General features: G+C 45.2%; 1 protein-coding gene across 3 annotated transcripts in view; it reads right to left on the minus strand.

The window, feature by feature from the left end:
• Window positions 1-15,087: 15,087 nt before the first annotated feature.
• The window catches only part of ATP10B (ATPase phospholipid transporting 10B (putative)), a 217,963-nt gene continuing 213,957 nt past the window's right edge, over window positions 15,088-19,093 (minus strand). For all 3 annotated transcript variants that reach the window (XM_059917629.1, XM_059917630.1, XM_059917631.1), the window contains one exon: window positions 15,088-18,363. In XM_059917629.1, the coding sequence (XP_059773612.1) occupies window positions 17,904-18,363 (460 nt within the window). In that variant the 3' untranslated portion in view covers window positions 15,088-17,903. The remainder of the gene's footprint in view (window positions 18,364-19,093) is intronic.

Consider the following 19,093-nt stretch of genomic DNA (forward strand, 5'->3'; position numbering starts at 1 on the left):
CCATGTTGCTGCAAATGGCATTATGTCATTCATTTTTAATGGCTGAGTAATAGTCGTGTGTGTGTGTGTGTGTGTGTATATCTCACATCTTCTTAAGCCGGTTGTCTGTTGGTGGGCACTTGGGTTTTTTCCATGTCTTGGCTATTATAAATAGTGCTGCTGTGAATATTGGGGTGCATGCCTCTTTTTGAATTAGAGTTTTAGTCTTTTCTATGGAGTTGTTTAATTCCTCAACTGCTAGTCCCAGCTCCTGTAAGGCAGCCCTCTCCAGGCAGCCTTCTTTGTATTGGGTCCCATTAGCGACAACTGTTTCCTCTTCTCATCCTTTTTTAGGCCTGCGAGTGGTTATAGGGGCCTCTATTGCCAGACTTGGGGTTCAGACTAGCTGCCATAGTTTCCCTCTAGACTTCCCACACCTTTGTAAACAGTCCCTTTATTAAAAAGTCCTCAAATTATTCTAAAGTGAATGTGCTTTGTGCTGGGACCATGACATATACAATACATAAAATACTAACTTGTAAGGTGTCACACTATCAAGGCAGACTGACCGATACTCAGTAAGGGTTTGGGGAGCCCAGAGGACAGAAAATCATTTCAGAAACTTCTAGGGGCTAAAGTCCTCACAGAAGGCTTCAGAGGAGGTGTGACCTTGGCTGGTCTCTTAAAGATGGATAACATGCACCTAAATGTAGAAAGCGTTCCAAGAGTTGGATAGTATGTATGACTCTCTAGGCAACCATGAGTCGTTGAATTTGATGAACATATAATGCTGGGTTGAGAACCACTGTTGTAGGTAGTAAGGTGCCATTGAAACTTTCTAAGTAGGTAAGTGATGTGGAGATAGCTCAAAAATGAACAATCCAGAATTTGGTGGTTAAGCAGACAGGCTATGGGATCGGAGGGACTAAAGTTAAAATCCAGGCCTGCCTCATACTAGCTGTGTGTCCATTAGTAAATAATTTAATATTTCTGAACCTTAGTTTCCTCTATAAAACAGAAATGGTGATACCTTGTATAGATGTCATAAAGATTAACTGAAGAGTTGTATGTAGAGCATTAGTACTGTGCCTGGAATACTGTAAATGTTCAATAAATCGTGTCATTAGTATGGTCACTCTTATTATCCTTCTCAACCCCAAGAACTTACCACATGCCCAAGAGCTGTGAATGTTAGAAGGGAGACCAGTGGCCTGGGCTCTGACAGCTAGAGGATCCGTCATCGTTGTGACTTAGTGTCATCTTCCAACATGCTTCTCCTTTCTCTGATGGCCTTCTGGAGAAGTTGCTGTGCACGCTCCAAGCAAGCTACTATCCCTACAGCTATCTCTAAGGGACACAGGGTCAAAAGGGTTCTCATATAAGGGTGTCGGTACAGAAATCACTTGCACATTCTTAATTTTTAAAATTTTATTTAAGTATAGTTGATGTATAATATTATACGTTACAGGTGTACACCATGGTGATTCACAATTTTTAAAGGTTATACTCCACTTATAGTTACTACGAAACATTAGCTATTTTCCCCATGCTGTATAATATGTCCTTGTAGCTTATTTTATACCTAATAATTTGTACCTCTTACTCTTGTACTACTATTTTGTCCCTCCCCTGTCCCCTCTCCCTACTGATAACCACTAGTTTGTTCTCTATATCTGTGAGTTTGCTTCTTTTTTGTTATATTCACTAGTTTGTTGTGTTTTATTAGATTCCATATATGTGATATCATACAGTATTTGTCTTTCTCTGTCTGACATATTTCACTTAGTATAATGCCCTCCAAGTCCACCCATGTTGCTGCAAATGGCAAAATTTCATTCTTTTTTATGGCTAGTAGTATTCCATTTTGTGTGTGTGTGTGTGTGTGTGTGTGTCTATATAGTTATATCTATATCACATCTTTTTACTTGTTTTTGTTGAAGTATAGTTGATCTACAATGCTGTGTTAATTTCTGCTGTACAGAAAAGTGATTCAGTTATGTACATATATACATTCTTTTTCTTAATGTTCTTTTCCATTATGGTTTATCATAGGATATTGACTATAGTTCCCTGTGCTATACAGTAGGACCTTGTTGTCCATCCATTCTGTATATAATAGCTCACGTCTGCTAACCCCAACCTCCCACTCCATCCCCCCCAACCCCCTTCTCTTTGGCAACCACAAGTGTGTTCTCTATGTCCCTGAGTCTGTTTCTGTTTCGTAGACCTGTTCATTTGTGTCATATTTTAGATTTTACATATAAGTGATATCATATGGTATGTGTCGTTCTCTTTATGATTTACTTCACTTAGTATGATAATCTCTGGTTGCATCCATGTTGCTGCAAATGGCATTATTTCATTCGCTTTTATGGCTGAGAAGTGTATATATGTAACATCTTACAGAAAAACCCAAACGAACTTTTTGGCCAACCCAATATATCATCTTTTTTTTCCCCTGAAGGATGTATAGTTTTTTTTTTTTTTTTTTAACTTTCTATTTAATACTGGAGTACTGTATAGTTGATTAACAATGTTGTGTTAGTTTCAGGTATACAGCAAAGTGATTCAGTTATACATATACATGTATCTATTCCTTTTCAAATTCTTTTCCCATTTAGGTTGTTACATAATATTGAGCAGAGTTCCCTGTGCTATACTGTAGGTCCTTGTTGGTTATCCATTTTAAATATAGCAGTGTGTACATGTCAATCCCAAACTCCATAACTATCCCTTCTGCTGACCCTTCCCCCCGGTAACCGTAAGTTCGTTCTCTAAGTCTTTGAGTCTGTTTCCGTTTTGTAAATAAGTTCATTTGCATCATTTTTTTTTTTTTTAGATTCCACATATAAGCGATATCATACAATATTTCTCTTTCTCTGACTTACTTCACTCAGTATGACGATCTCTGGGTCCATCCATGTTGCTGCAAATGGCATTATTTCATCCTTTTTAATGGTTGAGTTAATATGTACCACATCTTCTTTATCCTTTCATCTGTAGATGGACATTTAGGTTCCTTCCATGTCTTGACTATTGTGAATAATGCTGCTGTGAGGATAGGGGTGCATGTATCTTTTAAAATTATAGTTGTCTGGATATACGCCCAAGAGTGGGATTGCTGGATCATATGGTAATTCTATTTTTAGTTTTCTTAGGAACCTCCATAATGTTTTCCATAGTGTCTGCACCAACTTACATTCCCACCAACAGTGTAGGAGGGTTCCCTTTTCTCCACACCCTCTCCAGCATTTGTTATTTGTAGACTTCTTAATGATGGTCATTCTGACTGGTGTGAAGTGGTACCTCATTGTAGTTTTGATTTGCATTTCTCTAATAATTAGCAATGTTGAGCATCTTTTCATGTGCCTGTTGTCCATCTGTATTCTTCTTTGGAGAAATGTCTATTTAGGTCTCCTGCCCATTTTTTGATTGGGTTGTTTGTTTTTCTGTTATTGAGTTGTATGAACTGTTGTATATTTTGGAAATTAAGCCCTTGTTGGTTGCATCATTTGCAGATATTTTCTCCCAGTTCATAGGTTGTCATTTTGTTTTGTTTATGGTTTCCTTTGCTGTGCAAAATCTTGTAAGTTTGATTAGTTCCCATTTGTTATTTTTGTTTTTATTTCTATTGCCTTGGGATACTGACCTAAGAAAACACTGGTATGATTTATGTCAGGGAATGTTTTGCCTATGATCTCTTCTAGGAGTTTTATGGTGTCATGTCTTTTTTTTTTTTTTTTAATTTATTTTGGCTGCGCCAGGTCTTAGTTGTGGCATGTGGGATCTTTAGTTGTGGCATGCAGGATCTGCTAGTTGCAGCATGCAGACTTCTTAGTTGCGGCATGCATGTGGGATCTAGTTCCCTGACCAGGGATCGAACCCGGGCCCCCTGCATTGGGAGTGTGGAGTCTTACCCACTGGACTACCAGGGAAGTCCTGGTGTCATGTCTTATATTTAAGTTTTTAAGCCATTTTGAGTTTATTTTTGTGTATGGTGAGAGGATGTATTCTAACTTCATTGATTTACATGCAGCTGTCCAACTTTCCCAACACCACTTGCTGAGAAGACTTTCCCCATTGTATATTCCTGCCTCCTTTGTCGAAGATTAATTGACTGCAGGTGTGTGGGTTTATTTCTGGCTCTCTATTCTGTTCCGTTGATCCATATGTGTGTTTTTGTCATACCACGCCATTTTGATTAGTGTAGCTTTGTAGTATTGTCCGAAGTCTGGGAAGGTTATGCCTCCTGCTTTGTTCTTTTTCTTCAGGTATATCACATCTTCTTTACCCATTCACCTGTTGATGGACACTTAGGTTGCTTCCATGTCTTCTGCCTGCCCTCTTTTGATGGTAGTACCTGAAAATCTCTTCTCTTGGGCTAGTTAGCTTACCAAAAAAGAGTTCTCCAATCTCCTGTTTGGGAGGGGCCTTGGCTTTGGGGCTGCCCGCATTCTAAGAGCTGAGGGCCTAACCTTTTGATCAGGGAGGACCTTGCTCTCAGCCTGTGCTCTGCTCATGGGACCTCCTGCAGAATCTTCATTTCAACCTCCCACCTGGTTTGGGGAATGGAGGTTCCATGTCTGCACTGGTTGGGGTAGGGGAGCTGGCTCAGGCTTTGAAACACCTTGTTTTCAGCTCTCTACTCCCTGGATCCCCATTTTCAGAGTTACCTGGTGCTTCTGATTCCCAAACCTCTGAGGTCTGTTGGTAGGCACTGCTGGGATTCATGTTGGTTTCTCACCCTGCAGGTCCTTTGCAGAGAGAAGACAGCTGAAGTGTAATCCAGTTACCCTTCCCTTATTTCTTTTCCATTTTCCTAAGTTTTTTTTTTTACTCCTCTTTGTCTTTAGTTCACTCCCTTTCTCTTTGTTCTTGAGGATTTATACCTTTCTACTCCCTTAACTCATATTCTAGTGGGATTTTAGGAGAAAGTGGAGGTAAATGTGTATGTCAGTCCACCTCATTTAACTGGAAGTTGAGCTGATGTTCTCTTTTTCTGTTTCAAAAGTTAACTTTTTCTGTTGTTGCTGGTTGTGTGGGTTTGCCAGGCTTTCATTAACCAGAGTCATTTGTTTTCATCCTGGAATACACATGGAGATTTCTTTTAGGTTTCAGAATTTGTCTTTAGAAGATTTTCAGCCTAGGAGCTGATATATGCCCTATTTTCAAAGCTTGCATGGGTGAGCAATGCATCCATTCAAGAGAGAAGGGGAAGAAAGTCTTATCAGTCTGGACCTGTCAGCCTGGATAAAGGGGCCTTCCATCTTCCCAGGAAATCTGCCACAGAATGATGCTGAGCTATCTTAGTTATTAAAGAAAGCCTACACATCACTCAAATCAGTTCTCAGCTCCCTTGTGCTCTGGGTTTCTATCTACAGTCATTAGTATCATCTCTGGGTGTTTTCTCTGCTTTGCTGGGATTCCGTGTTAATCTGCTTCTTCCTTGGCCCTCGTGTCTCCTTCATCACTCAAAATATACAGCTGCTCTGTCCTGGCACAGTGGGTTCCTTACACCATTTCAGTTCTTACTACTTCATACGTTCCAGAGCTATGAAGGATTTTAGAGATCATCTAGTGGCTTCAAACTTGCAGTCTACAGATCAAAAAGAAGAGTTTTAACCAATCTTGGGGGAAAGCCTGGTACATGAAGCAGGTAGAATGAGAGCTGTTCTGGGTAATGTAGGGAAGGGAACCTACCCCATCCTGATCACATCTCCCCAAGGAGATGGATTAACCACCACTGATCCCATTTAACTCTCATCTTGAATGTGAGAGGCTGAGTCCCTGAGTTGGGAAGTAATTTGCAGAAGGTCATGTAGTGGACTAGTTCAGGATTTGAATCAAGGCCTCCTTATACTTTACCATTTCCTCTAGATCCACAAATGAGGAAGCCAGAAGGGTGTTTGTGGAGACTTTCAAGTGAGTGATCAAACAGTGGCTGCATCCTATGAGCCTGACTGCCCCTTTTTTCAAAGGCTCCACTCATCCATAGTTTTGTATGAAAAAATCATAAACAATAATTCTCACTGAAACGGCCTCCTTTCTGCCCCAGAATTGGTGTCCCGCTGGCTTGTTAATTTTAGTTTGGGAGTCAGAGACCTAGTGACAACTGGTATCGTGCAGGGCTCCTTGGCTGTTCAATAAATGCTAATAAACCGTAAGCTGCAATCCTAACGATCCCTGCCGCCCGAACCAAACTGCAAGGGCAAAGATGACTTTGGTCTGAATTGGATTTGAAAAGGCTGAAAGAACAGGCTTTGAGTACGCAGTGGAAATGCCAGTCGAATATTAATTATAGTGGCAGTGCCGGCCCGCGGAAGGCGCAATGGTTCAGCCACAAGAACGGGAGAGGAATGATGAATGCAGATGAGATGCTTCTGCCTGTGAAATCCAAGTGTGGCTTCACAAAGAGGCCAGGGATCCTCCGGTGGTTTTCTGCAACTCTCCTGGTGTTCAGAGAGGTCTTTCTGGTCTTCCCATTTGCTCGTTTTATTCATTCCTCAGAATCACCAGGGTGACGTGGCCATGAGCTATCTTAGGGGCAGGTTTTAATTAGTGGCTTGGGGATTCCAAAAGTGGCAGCGAGGTAGATGGGGGCTCCATAACCTCTTTGCCCCACTGATTATTTACCACATTCCAGGAGTGGGCTGTTCGGGTCCACAGTGAACCAGGCACATAATTATAACCGGTCCCTTTATGCAGCTGGCGTCTACACACACACACACACACACACACACACACCATTAACAGCATCGGGCTGTAGGGTGGGCAGGGATAGAAGTTTGCTTACAAACATAGTGAGCCTTAGGTAAGAGATAATTTGCATATATCTCACCCCCTGGCAAACTTCTAAATTATGTATACTGAAGCATTTCCTACAGCTCTAACTGCCCAATAGATTGTGTGACTAATTGTTTCTTTCCACTTAAAATGGGAGCCTCCTGGTAGGCTGTATGTTTCGGTGCAATTCTGTCGCCCGGACCAGGGCCAGGCCAGTTTAGCCACCTGAGGGGCGTGCTAATTGTTCTGCAGTTTGCTGCCTGGGGTGTGCCTCATTGCTGTAGTGGTTTTAACGGAACTTCTAATTAAGAATAAGAAGTGGAAAGGGGCTGGGTGCATTCCTCCCACATCAGGGGTTCAGGCAGGGCGCCTTTGAGCACAACAGTGCGAACATGCCCATGGTGGGAGCCAGCTGGGGCAGAAATTGATGTGCCTCAGGTGTGGTTTGTCTACAGGTTTGGTGCAGGCTGTTGGAGCTGTAATTAGAGCTGGGCCAATGTCAACGTGGTGTCCGGGGTGCCAGTCCTCCCAGGCTCTGTGTCAGTGTTTGGAGGGGGCGCCTTTGGAGGAGCTGAAAGGGGAGGAGGCTGGAAAGTTTAAGTAGCTGGAAGTACAGCCTGAGGGAGTTGATGAGACAGGACTATTCTGGCAAATCACATGCCCTGACGCTTCCGTAAGACCAGGCTGCCCTGGTTGTTAATTACAGTGGGCTGGGAATCCCACTGGGGTTTGGGACACTAGTTTTGTCTCTTGTTAACAGAGCATCTTTGGATAAACTGTTTAACTTTTCCGAGTCTCAGTTTGCTTTTACCTGTTAAATGGGGATTAAAAATATGAATTAAGTTTGATGTTATTTTTGGCATCATGGACTTAGAACTCAGGAATGTCTGCATCCCACATGGACAATCATTTCTCCCCTCTGTGGGCCTCCACTTCCCAATTCCCCTTACTCCGTTCTTCCCAGACTAGTACCACAAGCAACATTAGCAGAATGGGAACAAAAATAATTTACTTATAACTGAGCCCAGTGAACCAAAGTAGGAGAAAGAAAAGGGAACGAAAGAGAGGTTGGCTTTCTCCATGAGACGAGTCTCAGCTTAGTGTGCTGGCTGACCTCATGGAAGGAGGAAAGAGAGACACAGGAGAGCTCAGATGTGTCTGGAACTCTTTTAAGATATAGGCCGTCAAGAATCACTGATTTTCCTGGCACTCTGACCATTGGATCATTCTCTGGTCTTTGCCTATAGGGAAGAGAAGAGCGGGAGGCTGAGACAGAGACCTCATGGTATGAGAGAGGCAGAGGAAATGTCTCTCCCCACCTCTGTCTCCTAGATTTGTAGTCAGGACTAGATGAAAGAACATTCTTATCAGCCAGTCTGCTACTATCATTGGCCAAGGCTTGGTTCTAGCCCTGGAATGACCTGTGATTTCAGGCTCTGACATTCTATCAGGAGTGATTAAAAAAAAAAAGACACGAGTCTGTATTGAGTTCCATAAGTGGTGTGCAGAGAGGTTTGAGAGTTCAGTGACTAGGGAAAGCTTTATGGAAGAAGTGGTCGTTAGAGGTCTGAATTTGAGATTTGGGCTTTGATCAGGCGTTCTAGGCAGAGGAAGTGGCCCATCCAAAGGAACAGAGGTTAGAAAGTGTAAAATGTGTTTAGGATGACAAGCAGCCTGATTCCCTCAATTGCAGGCTCTGAGCTCGGCAAGGTAGGTCAGGGTCAGGCGATGGGGGCTCATTGAACACCTGGTTCAGGAGTTGGGTCATAAATAGAACACACAGCTCTTGCTTATCTCCTTTGGGAGTTATTTTTATTTTTATTTTTTAAAATAAATTTATTTATTTATTTATTTATTTTTGGCTGCGTTGGGTCTTCACTGCTGTGCGTGGGCTTTCTCTGGTTGCTGCGAGCGGGGGCTTCTCTTCATTGTGGTGCGTGGGCTTCTCATTATGGTGGCTTCTCATTGTGGAGCATGGGCTCTAGGCGTGCAGGCTTCAGTAGTTGTGGCCCGTGGGCTCAGTAGTTGTGGCCCGTGGGCTACGTAGTTGTGGCTCACAGGCTTAGTTGCTCCGCGGCATGTGGGATCTTCCCGGACCAGGGCTCAAACCCGTGTCCACTGCATTGGCAGGCAGACTCTCAACCACTGCGCCACCAGGGAAGCCCGGGAGTTATCTTAATATCCTTCACATTCCTTCCCTGCCACCTGCTTACTCTCCCTGCCCACCCCCCACCTTCCAACTATGTTTGTGGTTTGCTAGTGCTTAGCCAGTCAGCAGGTTTTCAGTTGACTTAGTAGTGGCTTTAATTATCCTTTTGAAAAGCTGATTAGTCTGGTTTCAAGCACATCTACTGAAAAAAGATTTCTTATTGATAGCTTGAGTGGAAGCTTCAAGGGCATTTAGGAGTCAACTGAGTATGTGTTCTTACAGAGGAGAATCATGAATTCAGAAAAATGTGGTGGCCTTAGTCGTCTCCAGGCCAACCTCTTCATTTTACATATAGAGAAGAGTGAGAGAGGAAGAAGTCCCACAGTAAGAAATTTGCAGATTTGGGAATCAGATCTCCTGACTCTTAATTCAGTCAGGTCTCTTTTCACTGCATTGTGGAAGGAGTGTAACCTAGAGGTTAATATTTTGGGCCCTGGAGTTGGGCTCCTCGATGTTGAATCTTGGCTCTTAGCCACATAATTGCCTGTTGACTTTTGGGAAAGGTATCAAGCCTCAGTTTACCCATCTATAAAATGGGACAAGGAAGCCAAGTGAAAAATACATTATCATTTTCAGGGAACAGAAGAAAGGGTGTATATTGATATTTCCTATTTGTACAAGAGCTGCCTGATGTGTAGGCAGTCATGTCCAAGGGGTGAAGCAAGGGTCTTCTAAAGAAAGGGTCTTTTGGCCAAAGATGTCGATATCCTCGCTCTGTCCTGACACCCTGCCTGCTTTATCTTCGGGATGAAGGACCCCAAGACCTCTTAAAATAGATGAATTACCAAGATGGGATCTCACATTAGATCATGATGATCATTAAGCCCGTGGTTTGAATGACATCCTCTGGTTTATCCTGGGCCGATGGTGAGGCCAAGAGGGTGACATGAGGTCCTGCTTGGAAGGGTACCCATGGGCCCATTTGGTAAAAGCACCTATTGAGGGTACCTCAGAGATTCCATTTTCTTTTTTTTTTTAAATATATATTTTAAAATTTATTTATTTACTTTTGGCTGCGTTGGGTCTTCATTGCTGTGTGCGGGCTTTCTCTAGTTGCGGTGAGCGGGGGCTACTCTTCCCTGCGGTGCGTGGGCTTATCATTGTGGTGGCTTCTCTTGTTGTGGAGCACGGGCTCTAGGCATGCGGGCTTCAGTAGTTGTGGCATGCAGGCTCATTAGTTGTGGCTCACGGACTTAGTTGCTTCGCGGCATGTGAGGTCTTCCCAGGCCAGGGCTCGAACCCGTGTCCCCTGCATTGGCAGGCGGATGCTTCACCACTGTGCCACCACGGAAGTCCCTCCATTTTCAACATGGAACAGATCTTCTAAATCTCTCTCCTCTGGCCACCTGGGGCAATTGAGGGTAGCAGAGGTGACCCTCAACCTCCAGCAAGTTCACATCCCCTCTTGGGGCCTTTTCTGGTTCCTTGCTCCTTAAAAAGAGGAGGACTTGGCTAGAAGCCTAGCAATCGTTAAGCTCTCAGGGCTTCTGTACTCCCTTCTTGAAAGAGAACTCTCACTGTCCAACATACTAGTCTGTTACAAGTGGAGAAAGCAAATGTGTGCTGCTCTTCACACTTTTGTCTTTTGCATCCAGTAAAAGGGACAAATGCTGCTTTTTCGTTTATGTGTGTGTGTGTGTGTGTGTGTGTGTGTGGCGGGGGAATGGTGGGTTGTCTTAAAGGCAAGATTGGAGGTTCAGAAGAAGCAGCTAGGGGAGCTTCAGAATTCTGTTCTGCTTCTGCCGACCAGAGAACTCTAAGGTGACTTTTTTAAAAAAATTAATTAATTAATTAATTAATTTTTGGCTGCGTTGGGTCTTCATTGCTGCATGTGGGCTTTCTCTTATGGCGAGTGGGGTCTATACTTCGTTGTGGTGCATGGGCTTCTCATTGCGGTGGCTTCTCTTGTTGTGGAGCACGGGCTCTAGGCACGCGGGCTTCAGTAGTTGTGGCGCATGTGCGGGCTCAGTAGTTGTGGCACGCGGGTTCTAGAGCACAGGCTCAGTAGCTGTGGCGCACGGGCTTAGTTGCTCCGCGGCATGTGGGATCTTCCCGGACCAGGGCTCGAACCTGTGTCCCCTGCATTGGTAGGTGGATTCTTAACCACTGCAGCAGCAGGAAAGTCCCCGAGAGGTGACTTCTTACTGGTACAGCCCCATCCTTCACCCCCCAGGCTGCCCTTTTGCAAACAGGGCGATATGAATTTCATAGTCAAACAGATCTATGCTGGCTCACCTGCCGTGTGGCCTGATATTTTAAAATTTTACCCTTTTGGGTTAATCTTCTCATTTTTAAACGTCCAAGCAGAGCTGGAAGGGACTGCTAGTTCATCTCTAGCTGATGAGAGGGTTGAAGAGTCCTCCTTGGGGGGGTGTCAGGAGACCCCAATTCCAGTCTCTGCTCTAGCTCCAAATTACTGCGTGACTGTGCTCACAGCCACTTATCTCTCACCTCAGTTTTGTCATCAGCCTCTTAAGGAATATCTCCCACGTCAACCTGTGGGAACATGGGTGAGCTGGGGTAGGAAGGGCTCAAGACACGGAAGAAAGAACACTTCTCTCTAAGTTCAGTCAAGTGTCTGTCAGGCAGCCTCCCTTTGCTGCACTGGGGTCTGAGAACAGGCTCTGAGGATACTGTGCCTCCCAGGTGGTCTGGGGCTTTGTTGTGCCTGAGCTTACCTTCCTCCAGCCCTGCTCTGCGAGGGGCTGGCTCCCCCTATAGCCTCGGAGTCAGGGGAGAGACGGTGGCTGTTTAAATTTGGGGTCAGAGGAGGGGCTTAGGGGCGGTGATGTGCATGGTACTGGAGCTGGTCTTGGTGTTTTATTTACACAGCAAGCAGCTACATTTACGGAGGGGTGTGGAGGTATTGACAGAGATTATAGGAGAGTGAATTTCCTATTCGTCCACCCCTTCGCACCTGGAGCGAGCTGACAGTGTGCGAGGGAGAAGCGTCCTGGCTGCAGCTCCGTCCTGACAGCTGGAAATGCCGGCTGCCCTGCCCGCTCCTGAGGTGTTTGCAATTCCTTAATACCTACTGATCTCAGAAAGGCAACGTGGCGCCTCCCCGGGTGCATTATCTTCCCAAATAGGGTTGCTGCCCTCCTGCCTTCTCTACTCTCTCTGAAACCAGCCCCCATCTATGATTTTCTTCAACAGCAAGAGTCACCATATTGCTGAGCTCTGACATGTGCAGGGCACTGGGAACACATCAGAGAACAAGACCACTGGCTCCCTCCCTTACGGGATCTTTCTGTGTGTGTGGTGTGCGCATGCGCACGCGCAAGAATCAAACAGCTGCGCCAACAGTACATTGATTTACCAGAGGTCCTTCCCCTACTGTAACCAGCCTCCCCAAAATAGCTTTTAGAATCACAGAATGTTAGAACCAGGCCAGTTCCCACCCTGAGTGTTTGGGGAATCTGAGTGAACCTCAGTTTGAGGTTGAAACCCGGGGAAGGGTTTTGTCCAGAGTCACAGCAGAAACTGTGGGCAGGGCCAGAGTTGAAACCTGGCCTCCAACTCCTGGCTCGGCTTCCCCTGCGCCTTGTTATTCCTGCTCCAGCTGCAGGAGGAATCTTCAGGTGTGGCAGCTCCTCCGCCGATGCTAGATGCTAGGTGGCAGCAGCACACCTTGGAACAAAAAGGCTCCCAATCTGGCTCCCATCTGAAAATGCCCGAATCCTCGCTGCTGGCGGCCTGAAGTCCGGGCTGGGCGCTGTCTTCTCCTAGTGCCCTCACAAGGCCTGCCTGCTCGGGGGCCTGCCCCTGATGACAGTCCCACTTCCTTCATCCATGGAACCCTTCCCGGGTCCCAGATGCCTTGGGGACCTGTTGACTGGTTACCTGGAAGAATTCACTCCTATGTGATTGATTTCTTCTGGGGGCTCTCTGTGCAGAATGGAGAGTTCTGGCTGGGTGATCAGCTCAGGGGAGCTATTTTAGGGCCATGCAGGCACAAATTCCCCTTAGGTGCTGGTATCTTACTTACTGAAGCTTCTGTCTGGGTGAACAACCCAGCTGAACATGGTGTGGTCTCTCCCCGGGTCACATTGCCGGTCTGTGACAGAGGGGGGATGGAGTCCAGGTTTGCTAAGCACCGCATTACTTTGTCTCTCAAGAGAATGTCCAGAAGACAAGACCCTCTGTCACTTGGTCCCTACCTGCCCCTCCAGTGCCATCTCACAGTTGTGGAGCTCTGTGGCTAAGAGTATGGGCTCTGGTTTCAGACTCCTGGGATTGGAATGGCGTCTCCCCAGTTGTTAATTGTGTTACTGTGCCATGTTTATGGAACATTTCTCTGCCTCAGTTTCTCCCTCTGTGAATGGGATGGGGTAGATTACATAGGATCTCAAATTTCTTTGCAACTTCCCCCACTAAAGGTGGAGTATACTTTCCCACCCCCCTGAAACTGAGCTGGCCTTGTGACTTGCTTCCATAGGAATGTGGTGGCAATAATGTGTGAGTTCTGAGCCTAGGTGTCAAGAGGCTTTGCAACTTCTGTTCTTTCAGGACATTGCTGCCATGTGACAAGCCCGGCTGATGTCATTGAGGATGTGAGGCCACGTGGAAGGAGATCCCAGCCATCCAGCCCAAATTGCCCACTCACAGCATTGTGAGTACATGAATTATTTTGGGGGTGGTTTGTTATGTTGCTGAAGCTGACTGAAATAGGGGAGAATAATAGTACAGTAGCCTCTCCTTATCCATGATTTTGCTTTCTACAGTTTCAGTTACCTGTGGTCAACCATGGCCCAAAAATACCAAATGGAAAATTCTAGAAAGAATTTGTAAGTTTTAAATTGCATGATTTTGTGAGTAGTTTGATGAAATCTTGTGCCTTCCCACCTGGGACATGAATCATGCCTTTCTCCAGCGTATCCGAGCAGTATATGCGACCCCCATTACTCACTTAGTAGCGCTCTAGTCTCAGTTATCAGATCGATGGTCCTGGTATTGCAGTCCTGGGGCAGGTAGGGACCAAGTGACAGAGGGTCTTGTCTTCTGTCCAAGTCACCCTTACTTCACTTAATAATGGCCCCCAAACACAACAGTAGTGATGCCAGCAATTTGGATATTCTCTTACTGTGCCTAATTTATAAATTTTATCATAGGTATGTATGTATAGGAAAAAACATAGTGTATGTAGGGTTTGGTACTATCTGTGGTTTCAGGTATTTACTGGGGGTCTTGGCGCATAATCTCCTAGAATAAGGGGGACTGCTGTACCTACCTTGAAGGGTTGCGTTGAGGTTTACGTAATAATGGGGACTTAGATCAGCGCCTAGCACTCATGAAGCAAATACAGTCGTTACTACTAACGTCATCATGGGGCACTTCGTCTTGCTTATTGCATTCTAGTCCCACTGACCTTTCTTCTTATTCTTCTTTCTTCCTTGTTCCTTCTTTCTTCCTCCTTCCTCCTTCTCCTCCTTCTTCTTCTTCTTTTAAATATACCAAACTCTTCCTTTTTCAGGGCCTTCATACTTAATTCTCTCCGTTTGGAATGGTCCTTCCCTGCTGTCTTGTTTTATGGTTGGGGTCTCAGCTGAAACGTCTCCTCCTTGGAGAGGTCTTCTCTGAATCTCCCTCCTCCCTTCCTCTCCATTTTTGCTCCCTTTCACTGTGTCTGATCATCACATATATTGATTTCCTTGAATATTGTCTGTCTCCTCTTCTAGATTTCAAGTCCCTTGAGGGCACCCTCCACGGTGCTGTGCACAGCAGGCACTCACTTGGTATTTGCTGAATGAGTGGATGAAAAGACGCATCTAATCAATATGAGTTTGAGGTTGGTGTCTGGTTTCCAGGAAGAGGGGAGTATCCAGGTTGCAGTTTCAGAGAGAGGAGACTATGTGCGCTGCTTCTCATTCTTACAGCCGTTTAGGTTTTTGTCACACTCTTTGTTGGATCAATGATGTTCCTGATATCCTATGTCCAACAAGGCTATGGGCTTCTTTAGAAAGAGATCGAGTCCCTCACAGCCCCAAGCACATTGTCAGGCATCTAGTAGGGGCTTAACAGAAGTTTATTGGATAGATAAATGGACGGACGGGTGGATGAATAGATGAATAAATGAGTGAATGTAAAGAAGGATGGATGGACAGTAGTACTCAGACTGCAGGCAACAATGGAAAACCATGTTTATTTTTTCCTTCTAATAAAGGACAGTACATTTCCAGTCAATCTGTAAAACGTCATGAACGTATAAAAATGTATTAAGTACAGTCATTAGCAATACATTGCAGAGAAATAGTTGTTATAACCCTTTCCCCTAAGATGGTACTTGGACGGTCACTGTTGGTTTGCTTTAACAAAAAAGGGCAAGAGTAGGTGACCAGTTGGCCTGGTTGGCCCAGGACTAAGGAGTTTCCCAGGATGTGGGGCTTTCAGTGCTAAAACTGGGAAAAGCCCAGGCAAACTGGGATAGTTGGTCATGCAAGAAAGAGAGCAGCAGGAGAATGTTGGGTGTGCTTTGGCATTTAGGTACAGGGGTCCGATATTTTCTCAACTTCCCATGACCTCGCTTCCTCTTAGCTCTGGAATAAAAATCCCTGTGTTATTATCAAGGGTGTTACGGCTTTCAAAGGGTTTTAACAACCCCGTGTAATTTGGACTTGATCTTTATGCCAAGCCTGGGAGGTAGGGCAGTTCTAACCTAGTTTACAGGTGAAGCATGCTAGGTCAGTGCTCCTAGCTCCTAGAGAATACGGGGCAGAGAAAAGACTCCCACCCCCATCTCCTGAGGCCAGTGTTCTTCCCACGACTCTGTTCTTTTCTGAAACATCCTACCTGTCTCATCTGGCTTTCAGGAGTGAGCAGGAATCATACGGGGGAAAGGAAGGACCCTGAGATCCAAGCTTTGGCTCAGTCCCCTCATTTGGGACAATTTATGTCATTACTGCTTTGCCTGATGTGTTTATCTGCTCCTCCTCTAGCAATCCTCATGAAGGATTCCCCTGAAGACCCACCAGCTGGTCAGTGCTGGCATCATTATGTGGCAAAGTCAGTGAAAGAGATCCAGTATATTGACTCTAGGATGATGTCCCAAATGGCCCTTCCAGTTAAGGTTTGCCAGCAGGATGGTCAGAGGACCAGCTCAGTCTGCCATGTGCCAGCTTGATTGTTGAGCTCTTTTTGGGCACTTCTGCTGAGAAGTTGCTCAAGTGATAAGTCAATTCACGGGGTGGCTGTAACTTGCCACACTTGTTCCCACCCTTGTACTTCTTGCCTGACATCTATAGGCACCACCTTAAGGCGGGAGGTTTCAGTAGTCCTCCCTGGCTCACCTTAAAAGACTAGGAACAGGCTATCCTTGCCCATGGTAGACCTCACTTCTCTTGACAGTGTATTAGAATCCTATCATCCATTCTTTTATTCCAACACTGTTTTGAGCTCTTTTGCATTTTTGGCATTTACGACCTCTAGGGATAAGAAGTCTATGTAATCCTTCTTTTCCCTGTGAAGTGAGACTTCCTCTGGCTCTCCCTAATTCAGCTGAAGCCTGTGATATTCTGGGATAAGCTTAATCAATGGGGTTTGACACTGGTCCTACTCTTTCAGATGTTGTTGTTTGGGCTCAGAGTTGCTCTGTCATGCGGGTCGTCTATTCTGGGTGCAGCTGTGTAAAGGTCTGATCTTAAGAGTTTTCCTTTTCTGAGAGTTGAATGAGGAATGGGTACATGTTTCCCCTGCTATCTGAAAGTAGAGCGTTAGTATGAAAATTTTCGTAAGCTGAAATGGCGTAAACAAAGAAGCAATTACCTTAGGACACATCTTGCTAATGGATGCACAAAATATCTGGATAAATCCAGGTAAAGCACAGCTGCTTAGACACAGTTCAAAGCTATGGAGGTTTGATTCTGAGATGCTGAGTGCAGTTCCTGGGGAAGGAGTTGGGTGGTGCCACTCAGTGCTCAGTGCTCTATAACCGCTGGCTGCAAAATAAACGCTGAGCGCTATTTTCACTTTTCACCTTTTTTTGGGGGTAAAAGCAGAAAGAAATTCAACTCTTTGGATTTCTTTCGGTTAGCAACAACAGGTACCAATGTAGGTCTTTTGTAAAAGTGAAATGGCTTAAGGCAAACTTTTGAACAGTGGGGCATATTTGTACTTTTATTTAAAAATAAATAAAGTAAATATCTTTAAAAGAAGAGTGCTGCCCACGCCCTCTTGGTAGATTCCCCAGACTGTGGGACACGCAGCGTATTAGCTGAAGCGTGGAGTTTCTGCTTCACGGGCTTATGTCCGTTCGCTTTCACATGCTTATGTTCTTTCTGCCTCTTACACTAGCTGGGGCCTTATGACCCTCAGAAGTGTCTGTGGCTCTGAGTTCAAATCTGATTTTAATCTTCAGATGTGATTTTCTTTGGTTTAGAGCAGACCCAACTCTGAGAAGGGAAGGGGTGTTAACCCCGACATGACCATCCCTGCAGTACACTTGAGATGAGGCACTTGTGTGTATGAGACTCTTCTGAAACTTGAACTCTTGACACCGAGGGGTGACGTGATGGTTTGACAAGCCCAGAAACTTCCAGATCTTGAGATATTGGCTGGCTTGCTACACTTCTTGGCATCTGGGAAACTGATGGCCCAGTTGCACTGGGTTGTAGGCTGTACTTATCGAGAGGGTCAAAGAATGTCTCTGGGTTAAACAATGAAAAAAAACCTCAATGCAATAGAAATATAGCCTCCTTATAAAAAACCTTTTGCAAGAAGTGCTGCCTGGCAGCAGGAGAAAACTAGAGGTCGACTGGTTTCCAGTCCTTTTTTGTCAGACCCCTTGGGGCCAGCACTTCCTCTAAGGAAGTCAAGCCTGGTGGGGAGAAGAGGATAAGACGGCCACATTCGTCCCTTCACGAAGAGGAAGAGTCGTGGTTAATTAAGCCAGTGATTAGCGGCCTCCTCTGAGTTTGTGCAGATCTCTGCAGGCCCCTCATATTGTCAGTGAACTCTGGGATCGGCGATGGCTGCCCTGGCTGAAGGGCCGGTTTGAGTTCGTCTGTCCACTTGAGTAGGCTCCGGACGCCGTCATCCTACTAGGCTCCAGGAGAAGGTGCTCCCCAGATGAGAATTGAGCCCAGGAGTCCCGTGAGAACGGGTCATCCCTTATGTGGTCCCCACTGCATCTCTCTCCGGGCAGCACCCAGTCCTCCTTGGACTTGCACTCCACAGGGCTCGAGCTCTTTGGGGTGCTGGCTCTGAAGCTCTGTTCTGGGGCAGGTGGCCCTGGACGGTGGGTGGGCTGGGCCTCTCCAGGGACAGTGGCAGGCCTCTGCCGGCTTCTCCAACTCTGGATTTCCAGCTCTCTTTTGTCCATGGGGAGTTTGTCAATTTTCTGAGCTTTTAAGATCGGAGACTTCCCGTATGTCCCTTGGAGAGCCAGGAAAAAGTACCTGGTGGGAAATAATAGAATAAAGATATTTTCTGACTTCTGACTTCTTGAATTTCAGCATTGAAAGGGTCCTTAGAATCCAACTCCCTGCCCAGGGAAAGATCATCTTTTTTTTTTCAAACAAACAATGGTAATTTAATGTTAGTTATTATAAAGAAAAGGTTACCATGTATTGGCCTTTAATGACTGCATGAATCATGGGGTACTCCCTTGGGGAAGCCTTTTTTGATTGAACTTCCTTCTCATAAATGCTCGTACCACCTCTTAGTTCGTATGATGGCACTTTAAAAAGAATTTTTTTTTAATTTTTCATTTCTTTATTTTTAACATCTTTATTGGAGTATAATTCCTTTACAATGGTGTGTTAGTTTCTGCTGTATGACAAAGTGAATCAGCTATATATATACATATATCCCCATATCCCCTCCCTCTTGTGTCTCCCTCCCACCCTCCTTATCCCACCCCTCTAGGTGGACACAAAGCACCGAACTGATCTCCCTGTGCTATGTGGCAGTGTCCCACTAGCTATCTGTTTTACATTTGGTAGTGTATATATGTCCATGCCACTCTCTCACTTCGTCCCAGCTTTCCCTTCCCCCTCCTCGTGTCCTCAAGTCCATTCTCTACGCCTGCGTCTTTATTCCTGTCCTGCCCCTAGGTTCTTCAGAACCTTTTTTTTTTTAGATTCCATATATACGTGTTAGCATACGGTATTTGTTTTTCTCTTTCTG

Source organism: Balaenoptera ricei, chromosome 3 (genome assembly GCF_028023285.1).
Source record: "Balaenoptera ricei isolate mBalRic1 chromosome 3, mBalRic1.hap2, whole genome shotgun sequence".
NCBI classification, from domain to species: Eukaryota; Metazoa; Chordata; class Mammalia; order Artiodactyla; family Balaenopteridae; genus Balaenoptera; species Balaenoptera ricei.